The 19,209-nt window shown below is 41.2% G+C and overlaps 1 protein-coding gene across 2 annotated transcripts; it reads left to right on the forward strand.

Moving 5' to 3' along the window:
* The first annotated feature begins 842 nt into the window (after positions 1-842).
* On the forward strand, positions 843-18,203 carry unc119a1 (unc-119 lipid binding chaperone a1). 2 transcript variants are annotated; one of them, XM_084558289.1, is made up of 5 exons: positions 843-1,072; positions 14,743-14,856; positions 15,122-15,215; positions 16,978-17,150; positions 17,298-18,203. In XM_084558289.1, the coding sequence occupies exons 1-5, from the start codon at positions 949-951 to the stop codon at positions 17,408-17,410; spliced, it is 618 nt and encodes a 205-aa protein (XP_084414415.1). In that variant the 5' UTR covers positions 843-948; the 3' UTR covers positions 17,411-18,203. The 2 variants fall into 2 exon arrangements, with proteins under 2 accessions (XP_084414415.1, XP_084414416.1); XM_084558290.1 differs by having other exon boundaries at positions 15,128-15,215.
* The last annotated feature ends 1,006 nt before the right edge of the window (positions 18,204-19,209 follow it).

A 19,209-nucleotide genomic window follows, 5' to 3' on the forward strand; every position in this document is an offset into this window, starting at 1 on the left:
TGAACCCAGACAGCGCTGGGTGGCTTTTTTGTGCCCTTCTCTTGACTCTTTTCATTTGCCAGCCAGTAAATCTGCTGATTTGTTTCACTGTCATCGCTTTTTCAAAGCTCACTGTACACACTGCCTGCTCAGCACTAAATCACTGACAGATGTAAGCATGAAATGGTGAACACAGAATTTTTCAAGAGGCCAAAATAATCCATGTTAGTGCTGTTCAGATTATAAGCAGGTAGCTGTTTGATCATAAGGTGACAGTATGTGACATAAAATGTTTTTGTTGGCAGGCTGCTGGCCCCAGATGGAAATAAAAACTGTTGAGGTGTACAATACAACAAAGCCAGCCCCCAGTATATTTCATTTCTTATGTTGACGGAAGCTATAACACATTGTCTAACCTGTATGTCTAAAAGAGACAAACACCTTTGCAGCAACATAAACGACTCTGTTTTCGCCTGCGGACGCTTACATAAACAGTTTCATTTCCAGAGGCTATTTCTGACACCGACTAACTTCCACACGGGAGGTAGCAGAGCTCATCTCCGAGGCGAGAAACGAGTTAGTGCTCTTGAGTAAAGCCCGGCCATGCACGCACTGTTCATCAGCGGATGACGAGGCGCGCAGACGGTCAGCTACGCACCACTGGTCGGTTTAAAGCCGCAGGATTTGGATTAAATAGCTTGTGAGAGAGCCGATGAGCCTTGAGCGCGGGAGGGAGGGAGGGAGCTAAGGGCTGATTTTTATCTTTTACCGGATCGAGAAGGGGAGGAGGCGCGGGGAATGAGTTATTCTTGTAGCAGCGCAGAGCCTGTTTGCTGTACGGTGATTTGGCCAGCGCGCAACTAAAGGCTCCGACGCAAGTAAATCTGCTCCTGCGGCGACGACGCCGAGAGCATCAGAAAGCCTCAGTTCCTGCCAGGTCACGCACAGAACAACCTTCTTCAGTTGGACATGAAAGTGCAGCAAGGCTGCAACTCATCAGACATGGGGATCCCGGTTAGAACCGAAGAAGAATTGCGCAGAAATACCGTAATAACACCCGACGATGTGCTCGGGCTACAGAAGATCACCAAGAGTAAGTGACCTGCTGTAACTAGCACGATTGGAGGACTAGTTAAAACCGTACAGTTAGGAGGGCTTAGTGATTTTCTTTCCTTGTTTAGTGAGTGTTGTTTTAAGCATTAGTGGTCGTCTCCAGGAACTAGGCACAGATACCATGGACAGCGACACAGTCTGAGACAACCTCAGAGTCTGTACAGCTTTAAATAAGACTCACTACTTTTAACCAGTGAGCATTACAGTCACTGAGCACTTATAGGTTTAATGTCTTATCCAAGGTCAGCTACTGTTTGCCTGTGGATCGACCATGCCTACTATTAATGGTTCAGTTTGAACGCTTGTAGTTGTTTCATCTCTCAGTGTCTGTGTGTAGGCACTGAAAGAGAGAAGGTGAGCTCATGCACTTCCTGGTGTGCCTCTCAAATACTGCTGGGTAAAAAAAAAAAAAAAAAAAAAAGTGTCCTTTACTACTCCTTTACCTCCAGACACCTGTGGCTCTGAGGTAACAGGTGGCCAGAGTTGCGATCCAGTGATTAAAGCTCCTCGCGGTCAGGAGGAGTTAAGTTGGAACAAACAAGAGAAGGATATCATCAGCCCGTTGTTAATCATATAATGGAAACTGTTTCCACATTGTGCAATGGAAACAGGATGGACAGTGACAGATGAAAGCAAACCCGGTTTATTTGGCTGTAATCGCAGAGTGAAGTTAGAAGAGAGTCGCTTTTACAAACTTTGAACTCGGCTAAGCTGCTGGTTTAGAGCATACGGCGAGCCGGTGTTATGAAAGAGATTAAAACTGGACCTGAATGAGTGGAATGTTACGAAACTATACAGTTTGTGGAGGTGGCTTGGATTCAGAATTCAATCCTGAGCCAGAACAGATACCCACAGGCCGGAAGAAATGGTTCACTGGATGAAAGCATATTGAAAAGAAAGGCCCAAGGACTTGTTTGAGGTTTCTTGATACCCCAGGTGCAGTCGCCGTTGTTTTAGTTTTGTTTTAAATACAGTGTGATCTAAATGACTGAGAAGCTTCAGAGACATTCAAGGAAATAGAGTCCACTTCATAAGTCCATTCTTGAGTTCAGATCAACAGATGAATAGAAATATCAAGTCAATGTCGGGGGTTTTCTACCTCATCTCAACAGTTTTGTCTATGAATGGGAAAATGAACACAAGTGACTGTGAGGGGAGATTGCATTGAGTTTTTTGATTTTACCCCGACTCCTTAGAATGAAATTTTTAAATACAGATTATATGAATAAATTGTGGTCATTATCAATCCAGCTGTAAACATTAACCAGAACCAGAATCTAAATCAGCTTTCTGCAAAACAAACGAGATGTGTTACCACTGATGCGGTAGTAAATTCTTTCTGTTTATTTTCATGTTTCTAGCTTGAAGTGACAGAGAAGTCTGGAGTCAAAGCGGAACTCACTCTGACACAAAAGCATCATAACACCCACTCTCTCACACTGTCCTCATCCTTTCTCAGCCAATCACATCTGCTTTCCGTCTGTAGCCCCTCAGCAGTGGAGAAACACTTGGGCTGCATCAGTGCGATAATTCCCAAATCACTCATGATGGTGCAGTAATCTCCGCTCTCCACTGACATGTAATCTGGATTATGTCAGGAAGGCTGTAACATAGCATTCTGCTATGAAGTGATACACCTCAGGTAATTAATGACCCGAGAGCCACAATATAAGATTGGAAATGTAGCTCCTGTGTTCCATTTATACGCAGGCTTTACACAGCCGCATGTTTTGCTAGAAACATGTGTGTGCCGTCATTTTCAAATCAGATATTTGACCGCCAACGATACGTCTCGCGACCCGTCAGCAGTGGTCTCTGCTGCAAGGGAACGGAAATCCCATCTGGAGAAAGGGGTTGCGGGATATGCCTAATCCTGCAGTGTAAGTGACTTCGCCGGCTGTGCTTTGGGGAAGTGAACGCCACCATTTTGGGGCAGCCCAGCTCCGGTCTGTCACGGCGGTTCAGTGCTGATAAGCGAGGCACAGTGGCTCATTGTCACACAGGCAGAGCGGAGAAGAAATATAATCCAGGCAGGCGAAGAGGCACCGCTGTGACATGAAAAATGGCACATTATCAGTTTACAGTTTGCATGACGGATGACTGATGATTTGCCTGCAGTGAGACATGAACAGACAAACTGATGATACCAACTAAATTAGTGCCACTTTGGGACATTATGTGACGATGTACAGTAATTACTGACTGATGACATGTCTGGTTAGAATCAAACATGCATTTTTAAAGTGTCTTACATCGTTTAACTCACATGTACTTGTTTTAGAGCATTTCTGGATATTGTGTTGAAATTGTTGTTTACTTCTGCGTGATATCCACTTCCCTATTACCCACCGTGCCTAATTGTGTTTTCATGTAAGCACGCTGGAGTGCTTCACCAGCAGGGGTGGGAATTTTGGGTTAGAAATAAGCACAATTGTGCCTCTCACTGAAAACGCTTTTAAATTTTAAACTATGAATTTAAAATGATACACTCCCCATTTGGATTCAAGCAACCTCAGAGAGCCAGCTGTCTGGTTTAACACACTGTTAGCGGGGGGATTCAGACAGAAAACGGCCCTGCGTTAAGACACCCCGGGGGGCCGTGTTGGTGGGTTGTTTATGGTTGCATTGAGCAGCGTTGGGCAAATCATATGAGTTCTTTCAAAGGGGCATTTACATATCCTCTACACCAACATGCATGATTTTATTTTTGTTAATGTGGAGAGGTTTATCGGCCCTCTAGCAGCAGCTAGCTGAGATCCACACACCCTGCAACTTGCAACAGAACCTGGTGACTCTTGAATATAGCCGTATCTGTTGACAAACCAGCCAACATTTAACACATATGACAATATATATAACTGTCACGAAAACTTCAAGCAAATCTTTTCAAATGTCGGAAAAAACCAAACAAATGCGAATTGGGCCCATTTCCATCGACAGGTTTGCAATAAAAAACTAGGGTAGGGTAAGCTACGACACTCACGGCTCTAATAAACAGAACAAAAACAAAACAAGTAGTTTGCCAACTGCCAAAACTAAAACAAGTAAAAAAAAAAAAGAAAAAATAAACAAAACTTGGATGGGCAGAAAGTGATTCATTCCTTTTTTTAACGAGGCAAGTTGTAATTATTCTTCCATGTCAACTACTATGGGACGTGTTTTGTGCTGTCTGGAGATGAAGACAAAGAAATGTATTGACTGCAATGCACAAAGGAAAATATACAACAAGCACCACACACAAAAGAGACATGTATTCTCTTCAAGCGGCAGCTTTAACGTTCACTAAGTCAGAAATTACTTGGAAAAAGTGTGTCCATGATCCATAAAATCTTTCTACATTGTCATAGTTCAAAATGTGCATAAAAATATGCTGATTAAAACATAGCTGGGCGGGACAGTGTTGTGGTGGTTAGCACTGATGCCTCACAGCAAGAAGGTTCCGGGTTCGAATCCATGGGCCGACTGGGCCTTTCTGTGTGGAGTTTGCATGTTCTCCCTGTGTCTGCGTGGGTTCTCTCCGGGTACTCCGGCTTCCTCTCACCGTCTGTCTCGCTGTGTTGGCCCTGCAATAGACTAGCGACCTGTCCAGGCTGTATCCTGCCTCTCGCCCGATGACAGCTGGGATAGGCTATAATAAGCGAGAGGCTTGAAACCTGCCACTTCCTGTGAGAACTGAATGTACGTGTGTTAAGAAGTTACAAGAATGGCTGAACATCAGTTCTGACCTAAGAACGGCATGTGAGTGAATGTGTGGCGCTGCTCAACCATCGGACCGTTCAAGGACACAAAATGTGCATCAATATCAGATGATGCGCAGTCATTTACGACTTGTTCTATCCTGACCTCGGTCTGCTCTTCATTGATACCACTTTATATTTTAATAATAATGCATGCATTTCTGAATAAGAGTACTAAAATACTATAACTTGGTTTTACTTGATCTGCCATTCCAACTTCTTTAAGAGTTTGCATTTCTAAATGTTTTCCAAAATGCTTTGCAAGATAAAACACAGACAAACAGAAAATACCTCAGAAAGTTCTTCAGTGATGCTAGTTCCTCTTGGACTGTGGGTATTTCTGACACAAAGGATTGTTTAGGTGCTGGTGTGTGATTTAGCCTCATGTAGATGATTTACTCAAACCAGTCTTCTTCCTTTTACACTAATGGGCGATCAATTATTTGGCCTTAATAAGTCTGGGACACAGAGCGGCGCTTTATCTACGTTCGGGCGGGATTTCCACTCTGTGATGTCTGCCAGCACAATGGATACAGCTTTAATTAAAATTGATTGGTGCAGCCGGTTCTTAATCGCCCGTGCACAGCTGTCGCAAGGTTATTTTTTCAGTGTGATGTGAGTTGAGGAGAGAGATGGCCCGTCGCATCCACGCCGGTCGTCAACACCGGCTCATGAGCTGCCTCTCGGGCTTCATCTCAGAACCAGGTAGTTTTATTACGGTTAAGATAAATTATGTGAGACTGCAAAAGCATGTGTAAGAGTCTGATAGGATTATTGATCCTATATAATAACCCAGTAATGACTTGCCAGTGCTAATGTTTCTGGATTTAAAAAAAAAAAAAAAAACTCTGACTGAATCTCATTGACCTTGTGTATATTTTGAATTTCAATTGACAGTTTTTATATTAAATCATAAGAGCTCAGAACAACATGCAAATATGCATTATCTTGTATTTGAAGATTTGTTTGAGTCCTGTCAGGAGATAAGCTGATCCAGTCATCCATAGCAAAAAGGCAATCATCAGTGGAACATCTGAAAAATGAAATGTTTTACTCTGCTTCCTCTTGCAACACACTGGAAGTTTCTTACAATTTGCAAACCACAGGACTAGAGAGTCTCTAGTCTACGAGTATGAATTTTATTCCTTATCTAGTTTAGCTGAGACGGTGATTGTCCCAACGTCTCCTCACGAAAGGATGAATTTTCAGAGACTCAATCAGATTAAACAGGGATGATCCTAGACAGGATGTAACCGTCGTTATTCTCAGCTTTTCTGCAGAGCTGGGAGACATTTACTACTCGAGCAATTTTTATAATGTGACCAATACATGTGTTACTCCTATGATATATCCTATTATAACACCAGCAGACTTAAACAGGAGACGCTTGTTCTCACAAATTAGATTAGATTAGATTAGATTCAACTTTATTGTCATTACACATGTACATGTACAGAGCAACAAAATGCAGTTTAGCATCTAACCAGAAGTGCAATAGGCAGTAAGTGCACGTGGCATAAATATTATGGTAAATAAGTATGGTTAGAATTCAATTTACTTTGTGAAAGAACATATCAGAATACTTGGATTTTACTTTTTTCTATGCTCTTGTTGGTCTACTTTTGGAAATCAGAAGCTAAAATGCTCCTTTTGCTTCCAATAACCACATAAAAACAAATTTAAATTTGTTTTTGCGCGTCTACTTTGCATCCAATTCCTAATAAATCGTTGAATTTAGAAATATTACATCTGTAGGTTAGATTTTTAACAATTTCCTTCAGAACAAAGGGGTATAAGTAATAAGTTAATGGTATAACTCTCACTCATCTTTGATGATCTTTCCACTGTAGAAAGCTTTTTATTCATAACCTCTGCAGTTTTTGTGAAGATTTTACAAAGTGAGTTTCAAGTATCAAGCCTTAAAGAAAAGCCACAGTTAAGAGGCAATGGTTTCAAAATGTGTTGCTGTATGTCATTTCAAATACTTACATGTAAATGTACATGTTCGCTTGGAGCATGAATTTTAGATCATATAGTAGTACTGACCGGAGTACAGATAGTACCTACCTTTAACACAAACACTTTGGGAAGACGCAAGCTAACACCAACAACTGGAGATTCCTCAGCTGTCATTTCCTAAGTTTGAAAATACTACAATGTGTTTAAATGGAACTTGTTAAATTGAGCTTGTGGTTAGGACATGGGAGGTTGTGTACACCAAATGCTTGCCGTTAAAGTGCTAACTTCAGCATCACAGCTAGTTAGCTGGTGGCTAACACTTTAACAAGCTAAATACTTGTCATAAGAAAGGATGAGGCCGTTGGGAATATCAACATTTTCCTCAGACAGATGAAAAGGTTACGAGGAGAGCTCTATACTGTACAACTACATTCTAATATATTAAGATATAATTAATAAAATTTCTACTTTTGATGTCACAAATACCACAAGGAGGAGCCATTCATGTGGACATTTCTCGTGAACATGGTAAATATGCCCCCGTTTGAAGGCAGCAATGGACCTTTTTCACCCATGAAAATACATGAAATATAAGGACGACACAGATGTCAGTACAGAGGGAGAGAGCCCAGGTTAATTTGGTTCATCACAGCTGGCTTTACAACTACGCTACGGAGCCAAAATGGCAATCATCGAGGGTGAGAAAGGTCCATCATTTCACACAGCTTTTTGACCACTGCAATGTTTCGAGCATGGCATGTTGCCACACTCGTCAATGTCAACACATTCAAGATAACAATTGTAAACACGTGTTTTGAGGCGCAGTGAGTTTCTCCATTTCCAGTCTCTCCGTTTCTAGCTAAGCTAACAGGCAGCTGGTAGTGGTAGCTTCAGAAAAATATAGAAAAACATTTAGAAAACATATTCAAAACTTGGGAAGCTAGCCAAAAAGGAAGAAAGAGCACGAATCCCAAAAGGTGAACCTGTTGCAGGTATAGGAAGCAAAACGGCCTGAATGGCTCATGGTTGTCATCTTCAAACAAGGAGCTTATAAATCCTCATAGAATAATGTTATTTTTTTCCCCCTCTTTTGTGGTGTCGGTAAGATAAGAGGAGGGACTCTCATCTGCATTCAGCTGCTCAGAATACAACCTCTCCATGAACCTCACCATTTGCCAGTTTGCCCACAGGTGCTGTTAAGTGAGAGACATGAAACAGCTTGCCACACACAGGTGCACCGTACATCATAACGCGAATGCGGATGTTGAATGCTAATGCCATTAGCTGCCCTCGGCTATGGAATATTTTAACACAAGGTAAACATGTTTGCATTGTTCTTCCTTGTGCACAGAGATCAATTCAACGCGCTGTTTCACAATTGATCAGGGCCCTTTCGGAGTCAAGCAGAACGAATAAGGCATGTGAAGTCAATCCTTGTGGCTGAAAGTCTGTAACTCCGGGCTAATCTTTGGGATTAAGGAGCTATAAGTGGCAGCTCGCTCGCTCTTTATGAATGCCACTTTGGTGTAAGACACTCTTTGGATCTGAACACACAGACACAGCTCGACTCAGGACACGGCGCTAACTTTACTCTCTTTACAGTATCTGCTGCCAATGGGATTTTTTTAATCCCAGTTGAGTGAAAATGATTTTGTTTAACAAAAGTCTGACGCTGGTCTTTGGGTCTGTGAGCGTTTTGCTTCCCTTCAGGGAGAGGAAAGTGCATTACAATCTGTAATTTCATATTGTAATTGAAGTAACAGTTCGCACACCACGTCATATCTTATTCCCTTCTCTGCTTTGTGTTTTGAAATCAGACAAAAGGAAGGCCCTCTATAGGAGGAGGCCTCGGGTATGCCTTCATCAGATCCCACACGTGGAGCATTTCATTTGCATACCACTGATGCCTAACCCAAGATATTCTCTTTTGATTCACTGCTGCACCTTGTTGTTGTGGAGCAGGCAGGTGGATGAGGGGAAGGGAAAAGACGGGCTAATCGAGCTGGCGCGCTATCAGAAGGAGCGTTGCTAGGTGACAGTGTTGAAGGAAGTGAAGTGGAGCACTCCACAGTGTGTGTGTGTGTGTGTGTGTGTGTGTGGGTGTGAAGGAAAGGAAAAAAGCTGAGGTATGAACGTGTGCGTCACGGTGTAGATATTGGACAAGAAAAATCTTTAAACCTTTGTTTGTTTTATGGCACGTCGTCAAGTTGTAAAGCAGTGCTGTGATTCATGAGCCGCATTAATCAACACGTCGCATCTGTTTGCACAAGAGTAAAAACAACAAGTTGTGGTTTTATTGAGCATATAGGAGAGCGTTTATCATTACAGGAGAACAAATGGATCAGTGTGTGAAGATGTCAGAGTAATTCTTCGGTGAGTCTTCGTGGATATAGATAAACCCACCTTTACCAAAATGCTATTTTACACAAGGAGATCTCACCAGTTACTGGTGAAAAGTGTCCGCATGAGATTATTTGATTGTTCGGATGAAACGGGTTCTTAATCTCTTTTCTTAAAAGACACTTTTTCAGCATACTGACATTGATTTTTAGAAGCTCATCATTCACACTTTGACAAATAAGACTGCTTTGGCTGAACGCAAGCAATTCAGCAGCATTTAACAATCCCACATATCCCCAAGTGGAAGTCTAGTTCATCTGTTATTTCTGTGAAACCAGGGCCCTGAACGTGTTTATAAAAAGACTGTGACAAACCGCAGCCTATAAAAGGAGATTAATTCATCGCACATTCAAGACGCTTCACAATTCTTTTCCATAAATATCCATCTTGTTTCTCTGTCACGCCTTATTTTAGCTCCTGAATAGAGCAGCTTTTCAGTGCTACTACAAATCTCTGAAAGTGGGTATACAGTGAGCTGTCATCAGCCACGCTGCTCCATGTTCACAGGCTGTGAAATCAAAGTGCATTTTGTAGCGCAGTCTGAGCTTCTCGCGAGTGTAGGCGTGACGCGGTGCTGTGCAGATTCCTGCACTGCACTGAGTGACTTCGTTGGCTGTGCTATCAGATGAAATGCTCCATCTGTCTTTATTCAGCGGCTTTGGCGAGCAGCCGCCGCTGATTCACAAAATGCATCTATCGGTCATCTGCCCACGAAGACAGTGCGCCCAGTGGCGCCGTTCAGAGTACTCTTCCCTCAGGTTTCTAAACAAATGCCCACAATTTTTTTTATCAGAAGTGATACATTGAGTGGATAGCTCAAAGGCTTCTGGTGTGACTATGACATAATTTACACCTGGTCTTGAAATGTGTCTGCAATCCAGATTGTATCTACTTGTGATTTTACCCAGATTACATTTACCCCTGGCATTAATATACATTGTCCACAGAAAGATCTGATAGTTGTGTCCAGCTCACGACTCATCCTCCTCACAAGTGTCTTGAGAGATGAAAAACCGCTTGTTGTTTTGCTGAGTTACTTGCACATCTAGCCTAACTGCAGCCTGACAGGTTTGGGACAATTGCACACAAACATTCTTCCACATAGTTTTTGCATGTTGTTTAACACCAAAAGTCCATTTACCCTTGTCTTCAACGCAGTCACAATGTCAGTCACTCTGGAATTGTTAAATGGACTTGTATTCATAAATTGCTCAACCTGTTGTCAAAGCTCTTTACAATTACAATGAAATATTTTCCCACTTGGTGACACAAGTTCAGACACGTATATGCATCAGTGCCAAGCAACTCAGGGTTCAGCACCTTACTCAAGGACAACTCAGCATTTATTGCCATGGATGAACCTACTGAACCACAGCTGCCTGTATGTACTGTACACTTGCCAATAGGATCACAAACTTTCTTCAATGCATCTTGGGTCCATTTACACTGTCACCCAAACAAACACTTGCTGACTGGAGTTCGATCAAATTAATTTCCATGCAAGTTGGACGAGCATTGCTGGCTTGAGAAGAAGCTTAAACAGCTTCAAACGCTACGTGGTCGCGTGTTTCACTATCCTAAAACTGACTGATATGTTAGATTAGCTTTCCATTAAAATGCTTTAATAGCAAAGTTGGGTCGCTGGTTTTGGCTTTCAGTTCACAGTCTCAGCAGGATTACACACAGGCAGACTTTAAATTGACTTATCTAATACATCCTCCACACTAAAAATATTGTTGAGGCTGCAATTACATTAGCTATTTTAAGTTCAGGACACTGAGTCAATCATTTGACCCAAGGCCCTGATGTGGGTTTCATCACTCTTCTGCTGTCATATTAAACAGCAACAGTAAAAAGTATTTATGGAAATAGACCATGTTGTAGACGCCTGTATTTTTGGTACGAGTTGTCCAAACATGCAGTGCTCATCTCTGGGTAGATTTGCACAGTATTATGTAACAGCATTTACCAGTTTACATCTGACTTCCAGTCAGAATAACTCTCATATTGAGGCTGCACAGTATGCACGCACTTTATAAATCCTGTGGAAAAGTTTTACCTTTCTTTTACTTCGTGGGAAACCGGCTGACAGTAGGCTTATAGTAATGTTCTCAGAGTAGATAATCCCCTCACATAAAATGAACTGGCACTAGAGGGCACTGCATCAAACAGCAGCTCTCTAACCCTCTTACTAGTTTGGATGGCAGTATAAAGACTTTACATTTTTGAACCAGAGTAGCTTTACATGCTTTACGGTCTTGTGACGCTCGCCATGGAAACACTGTACATGAATACACGTCCAGAGCAAGTCAATCATCAGCAGAGATCAGCAAAGTTCACCCAGCAATGTGCGTGCAGATATATGCAACAGCAGCAAGTGAACAAAAATAGATGTATTTTGTGAATGTATTAATGAAAACATGCCTCCTATCAGCATTTACACTATTATCACTGTTGTGCAGCTCAGTGACCATCACAATACATGGTCAACAAGGTGATATCACCTAAAAAGCAAAGCTTATATACACGTAATAAAGGAGACATTTCTTTGAGTGTCTTATTTATGAGGGAGTAAAACCTTTTCTCAAATGCTGCAACAGATTTCATAAATACAACATCACAGTTTTTATTTATATGGACTTATATGACATAAAATAATTGTAAATTTAGACACTACTGTCATGGATTTAAAACTGAATTGACGTGTTTTTATTTTGAAGCACTTTGTGATGTCTTGTGCTCACAAATATACTTTTGTACGACCATCTTAAGAAAACACTAAAGAATTAAATACAACACTGTTTAAAAATGTTCATACGGTTCTGCCAGCTTATGACTGTGGGTATGAAGTCGAACTTCATCTATTCTGTAAATAATATATTTCCATTTCGACTATGAAATAAGTGTCTTTCATAATTTTCCCTGGCCATCGCCTCGTAGAATGAAAAAGCAAAAGATGTTCTCCTCTTTGATTTCAGTTTGAATAACTTTTCTTTATTCTTTTTTTAATTAGTCATTAAATCTCCACAGATTTCATTATTATTATAATTTCTCATCTGAATTGTATGTTACATCGACTGTACTAAATAGTCATGTTTCACCAGAGAGACCTTTTTAGACAAGGTGTCAGGTATTATGTAGCGCTGCACTTTGTGAAAAGCTCTATAAATATCTTGGAGCAGGTGGCTAAAGCCTGCGTGGCCCATCTGCTCCTTAACCCTAAGAAATATTAGAGGATGCGGCCGTGCGTGTTTGTGTGTGAACGCATGCGTGTGACACAGACGCTTTCATGTATGTTGATGATTAATTCAGTGTGACTTTTCATTTCCCTTATTACTCTCTTAATGAATGTGCTCTATCAAATCATCAATAAGAAAAAGTCTTCAACCTTTATGCAGCACAGACTGCTAATAATAACTGTTCTAACAGTAACCCTAATTAAATCGTACTGGATCTGTGTGTGTGGTTTTGTTTTTATCATGTTGTGGGGGCCCATTTTTCAGGGAATGCTAACATTGCGGGGACATTTTGTTGTTATGCGTCCCACAACTTTCTGAGGGTCAAAACTGATATAAAAAGAGCTTCGAGAGACTCTGGTCAGAAGTTAAAAAGGTTTCTTTAATCAGCGATTAACAGAGAGTCTAATTACAGGTTCTCCCTGGAGAGAAGCTCCTCTGGCTTTCTCTCCTACACACACAGCTTTTATACAGATAATCTTGGTATGTGATTTCCATGGTAATGTGAGTAATATTAGTCCCTTATCACTTGTTGCTCGCAACATCCTCAGTGCAATGACCTTGTGAAGGCAGAAGAACAGGTGAGAAAACATTGTAAATGCAACCATAAAGATGTTGCATAAAGGGTCATAAAGATGTTAAATAAAAGATTATGCATAGGTTTTACATTTAGTTGTGTCATTGCGATACAAGCCTATCTATGTGTAACTAGTCTAAAGTTGAAGGTAAAGTGAGCATAGAGCACAATCAATGATACAATCTGTAGTAATTTTCTGTCAAAAACCCAACCCATTAGGGTTAGGGTAAGGGGAAAGACAATGCATCATGTCCTTACAAAGATAGAAACACAAGTTTGCGTGTGCGTTTGTGTGCGTTTGTGTGCATGTATGTGTGTGTGTGTGTCGGTCCATGTGATGGTAAAACACAATAAGCCTCTTAGGTCTAATCCTGGACCATGGGGAAGGGAGTGTCTCACACATGCCTACAACACACACGTATTAATGACCACACTGGTTCAGTGCAATCACGGGCCATGCTGCTGGTCAATGCAATCACAAACGTGTTAGAGAAAAGTAATAATAGGAATCTCTCCGACAGAATCATCCAGAAGATTGAAAAAGCAACTGATTTGTTAATTAATGTTTACAGCTTGTGTTAATGCAAGAGCAATCATTGGCATGTATCAATATAATTTGGCCACACAAACTATCACGAATCCATACCATGCCATATCATACAATGCAATTCGATTCGATACGATACGATACGATACGATACGATACGATACGATACAATTCGATACCAATCTGTACGATACCATACCATACCATACCATACCATACCATGCAATACCATGCAATACGATACAATACGATACGATATAATTCGATACCATACCATACCAAGCCCCTTGAGGGTTTTTTGGGGTTTCCCTGGCATGCCTTTATGTTTGTACCTTCTTTAATTACGTATTGTCAGTGTATTTTTTTGTATTGTTGTTGAGTTTTTATTGTATTTTATGTGCCAAATAAAATTAAATGAAATGAAATACCATACCATATCATACAATGCAGTACAATACCATATGATACGGTACAACTTTGTCATACAATACATGCACAGAGTGCGATCATCTAAACAACGCTATTTCTAATGTGCCTCTAAGTTTCTTCACTTGTTCCTGTCGTGTTGTGAGGTTTCCTTATCTAAATTAATGCTCTCACGAATAAGTGAATTTGGCTCAAACTGAACCACTGACTATTTTAATATGTACTGTATGTTCAAACTGAGCACAAAAATGATAAAGGAAAGAAATCAAATGACTCTTTGCTAATTTAGAGTTACAGTTAACGTCACAACTGTGGGCATATATAAACCTTTGGACTGGACCAGTGTGTCTTGCTTTTCCTTTATCACCTTGTGCAGGCCTAGTAATCCGCAGTGGGTGACCTGAACTGCTGTCCGTGCTTTCATGAGTGCAGCTGAGGGTTCACAGAGAGTTTTGTATCGCACAGAACGATATGACGTGTAAAAAATAGCTTTCCCTGGCACTGCTCTGAGGCTACAGTGGAGTGCATCCAAAAGAAAGATCAGAAGAATGTGTTCCGCACAGAGCAGGCTTTTAATGAATGTAAATGAAGCCAGCTCAGACCTGCGTGTAGCCACACATTAGTTTATGTCTTGGCAGAGAGTGCGTTTTTCATCAATTGACATCTTACTTTATGCAAATTGACAGTTTGAACAAAGAAGTAATAGACTGCTTGAGGTTGGATAATGTATAAAGGCTCTTATGTCTTCTTTTTTTCTCTTTTTTTCAGATTACCTCTGCTCTCCAGAAGAAAACGTTCACATGATCGACTTCACCAGGTTTAAGATCCGTGACATGGAAACAGGGACGGTCCTTTTTGAGATTACAAAACCTCCAACACCAGGTCAGAAACTAGATAACAGATTATATGAAACACCCATAAAGTTTGAACGTGTGATAAATACAGAGTTTAAATGTTTTTTCTCTCTTCTAAAGGTGTTTTTAATTAATTTAATTTTTAAATTTATTTTACAAGATTTCTCCCATCTCTATGACATCGCAAAGAGTCTTCTGCACATACTGTCAACTGTCATTTAGCGCAAACCTTTGATTTAATATGTGACGTACAAAATAAAGTAAACTGCTTATTTTTTCCATCTCTTCTTCAGCGGGAGGTATAAAGCAATGTGACCCCAACGCCGGCCGATTCGTCCGATACCAGTTCACCCCAGCTTTCCTGCAGTTGCGGCAGGTTGGAGCAACGTAAGTCAACCTGGCATTGATAATGACTCACTGTAAGAGAGAGAAATACCGCCTCTGTCCCAAGGCCTCGAGTTGACTTGATGCAATAATGTCTGGTCAGTGTCTGCTCTGACAGGACCGGATGTAGGAGGATGCGTGGGCCTCTGAGTGGGACAACAGGCTGACGATGATTAGTGTGAACATACAGAGCAGCCCACCTGCTGAGTCAAGCACCAGATAGCTGTCAGTGCTCTTCATCGGCGGTGTTCATTATCAGACTCCTACTCTGTGACTGAATGCAGCATTCTGCAGCTGACTCATCTAGATAATCTGGTCTTAATGAACAAGCTCAAAACATATCATTTGTGTTGGGCACATGAACATTTTCTGTGCAATTTTTATGGTGACAAAAACAGCGTAACATGGGACCTTTGGAAGTGAACTACCATGTCACCCTCTAAGACAATCATCTGTCATATATAGGTGACATGACCTCAGTTTGCCCCCACACTCATTGACGTCACTAGTTTGAAACATTAGCGTTGACATGGCACGAATAAATTGGTGAGATTAGTCAGCTTTGTCCTGAAGCTATGTTTGTGTGCTGCCTCTTCATGTTTGGGTTTTCACAATAAGACACGTGTCAACTGCTGGCCTCGCATGTTTATTATAATTACAACAATTACATTTTATTCACAAAGATGTAAGCTGGTTGTAAAAATAATAATAATAAAAAAAAAGGTTTCCATGTCCACGTAAGTCCAAATAGTTTCAGAAAAAATGAAAAAACGAAGTAAAATTATTATCCACTTCCTGGTTCAGCTTTGATGTCCCATTTGTGACCTCCTTGCATTAAAGGGGAACTGCTGTTTTCTACAACCTGGACCTGAATATTTTTCCGATTCTAGGTTTGTGGACATTGTGGTTCATCGCGGGTGCATGCGACACTCAGAGTCAGTGAGCATCTGCAGGCCTAGTTTTGGTGGCGTGTCCCACACTGTTGCCTTTCGTCTGCCACTTTTCAGCCAGTTCAGCTTGTTGGTGTATCGACAAGAACCGCGAACCAGTGCGCAAGACATAAACTGGGCTGACGAGAATAAACAAAACGACAAAGGTCAAAGGGCACACACAGAACACTGTTCTCTTTTTATTTTTATAACAGCTCGATCGTCTAGAATGAAAAAAGTTATAGATGATATATAAATGATTCAGGAGAGGCCATCTCTTCGTAGCTCCTTAGCCTTCCAGCTACTAGTCACTATTCTGGTTTCCACGTTTGATTGATGAATATAGACTGCTGCCACCTGCTGGTATGAAGAGTTATTTACTCTCACGCAGGCGCGTTTTTTGGTCCAGACACAGGCAAGGTGAGGTGACGTCATGGTTGACCTTTGGTTTGGTGTCAGTCTTTGGTGTCGATTTGGTGTCCTCGTCGTGTCTGGGGGTCAGGAACTAGATTTTAAGAAGCATCCAAGAAAAGTTTCTGATGCAAGAGATAAACAAGAAACTCAGCAGTAACAGGAAGGATTACAGTCTAAAAAAGAAAGTGATCAGACTAACGCAGATTACCACTGGAGAGGCTTTTCCTCGCTGAAGAGTGCTGAAAGAAGACTGTAGACACGTGAATCAACAGTGTTTCTGTAATTAATTAATTAGACTCGGGGGGGGGGGGGGGGCAGACGTTCTGTGCTGTAGCTTGAAGTTTGCCTAATGTTTTAATCAGCGCAGGCGTTCTCTGTTTTCCTTTGCTTACATTTGGTGCTCACGTCTTGTGCCTCTGCAGAGTGGAGTTCACGGTTGGAGACACCCCCATCAACAACTTCCGGATGATCGAGAGACACTACTTCCGCGATCAGCTGCTAAAGAGCTTTGATTTCGAGTTCGGCTTCTGCATGCCCAGCAGCAAGAACACATGCGAGCACATTTACGAGTTCCCTGCGCTGTCTGAGGAAATCAGTGAGTGTCGCGCACACAAACACATACACACACACACACACACACAAACACACCCATACGTAATACTCCTACACACTCTAAACACACCCACGCAGAGGGGATTTGATGATACAAAATCCTGAATGCTGCCTGTTTCCTCTCCCTCAGTGCGTGAGATGATCCTGCACCCTTATGAGACGCAGTCCGACAGCTTCTACTTTGTGGACAACAAGCTGGTGATGCACAACAAGGCAGATTATTCCTATAGCGGAGGGCCATAGGAGCACCTCCACCCTTTCCTCCTTCCTCTTCTAGACATTTTCCACGATCCAGCGACCACTTCAGGACCAGAAACAGATGAACTGATGGACAAATCACTGGCATTAAATGCTCTTCTCTCTCTCTCTCTCTCTCTCTCTCTCTCTCTCTCTCTCTCTCTCTCTCTCCCTCTCTCTCTTTATTAGCTCCATGCATTTCCATTCAGACCCTCAGCCGCCTGCAGATTTCTCCCTTTGCCTCGTCTTGCAGGAACATTGAATTCTGCCAGTTTTCATCATCAGTTTGCATCAGCGTGTGTCAGTGAGTGTGTGGGCAGCAAACACATGCAGTGTCTGTACATACTGTTGAGTTCAATCTGTGAACGTGGGTTCCACTTGATCATCAGGAAAACATTTTTTTGTGTGTGTTTTGAAAGAAAAACAAAAAAAGTCTTGTTCGTCAAACAAGGCAGAAACACTGAAGGAGACAAAGAGAGAAATGAAATTACCCTTAAACGATGAGTAATAAAGAATCCTTTCAGATGTATATTAACAGTACATAGTTTGTATAGAAATCTCATTACATTTTTACTCCCAGAGTTTCTTAAATTTGTATTAGTAGCACACATCTGGATGATTCAGTCCTCCTCCTGTGATCTGTCATCGTTCGGTGGAACGACGGCGATGTGTACTCTGTCTACGTGAGTGTGTCATTTGTTTTATGTCTTCATGTTCATAGTACTACCGCGTCTGGAGTATTTTTTAAACGAATAGCCACTTTGAAGTGTCAGAAAACATGCGTTAGCCAGAAGTCAGATACCAGTTTTGATATCCGGTACGTTCCCTGTAGTACTGAACACTGTGTATACTTTAATTACGATAAATGGTTTAAGTATAAAATTAAAAAAAAAATAAAAAGTATGTGAAGATTTGACAGCCGAAGTTCCATCAATGCAATAAATATGGGTTTTTTGCGAAACTGTGATACATGTTGTTGTTGTTTTTTTTTTTGTTTCACTCAATATCAGCAATTTTAAGAAAACACTGTTTAGAATTTGGAAAATTATTTTAAAGGAGCCGTCGCATATATACTGCTGAACTACCGGTGATATGGAAAAAGGGTTAATTCCACAGATTAACTCAGATTCTTGGATAAATAATTTGTATATATCTGTTTGGTCTCTCCGGGTACTCTGGCTTCCTCCCACCATCCTAAGACATGCTCATTAGGTTAATTGGTGATTCTAAATTGGCCTTAGGTGTGCGTGTGAGTGTGAATGGTTGCCTGTCTCTCTGTGTTAGCCCTGCGATGGACTGGTGACCTGTCCAGGGTGACAGCTGGGATAGACTCCAGCAGACCCCCGCGACCCTTAACAGGAATAAGCGGGTACAGAAGATGAATGAATGAATGAATGTTTGGTTCAGTTCAGTACGTAGAAAACCATTTTAAAATTCTTTATACTTCTCTATCACTGAAGAAATGACAAGAACACTGGACACAAGGCGCTTCCTAATCTTTTAAACAGGTTTGTTGGTGAGAAAGTGTTAAACTCTGCACGTAAGTCACTTTCATTCAAACATCCAATTAAAAGGACATTAACAAATCATTTTTGAGTGAAGGGAAACTTACAGTTTTTTAATATTACTTAAGATGATCTATGAAGTTATGATACTTACACATAACTCAAAGCCTAAGTTTTAAAACAGCATGCTGTAAAATACTGTACTTTCCCTTGTGTTTGTTGGGCTAATTAATGAATGAAAAGTAAAGTAAAAGCCAGAGGTGTCAAGTAACGAAGTACAAATACTTCGTTACTGTACTT

This window comes from Chelon labrosus, assembly GCF_963514085.1.
Source record: "Chelon labrosus genome assembly, chromosome: 13".
Classification (NCBI taxonomy): domain Eukaryota; kingdom Metazoa; phylum Chordata; class Actinopteri; order Mugiliformes; family Mugilidae; genus Chelon; species Chelon labrosus.

Coding starts and splice junctions, on each gene's coding strand:
- unc119a1 (XM_084558289.1), top strand. CDS start 949: ATGAAAGTGCAGCAAGGCTGCAACTCATCAGACATGGGGATCCCGGTT. Junction 1,073..14,742: donor GCTACAGAAGATCACCAAGA/GTAAGTGACCTG, acceptor TCTTTTTTTCAG/ATTACCTCTGCTCTCCAGAA. Junction 15,216..16,977: donor TTGCGGCAGGTTGGAGCAAC/GTAAGTCAACCT, acceptor GTGCCTCTGCAG/AGTGGAGTTCACGGTTGGAG.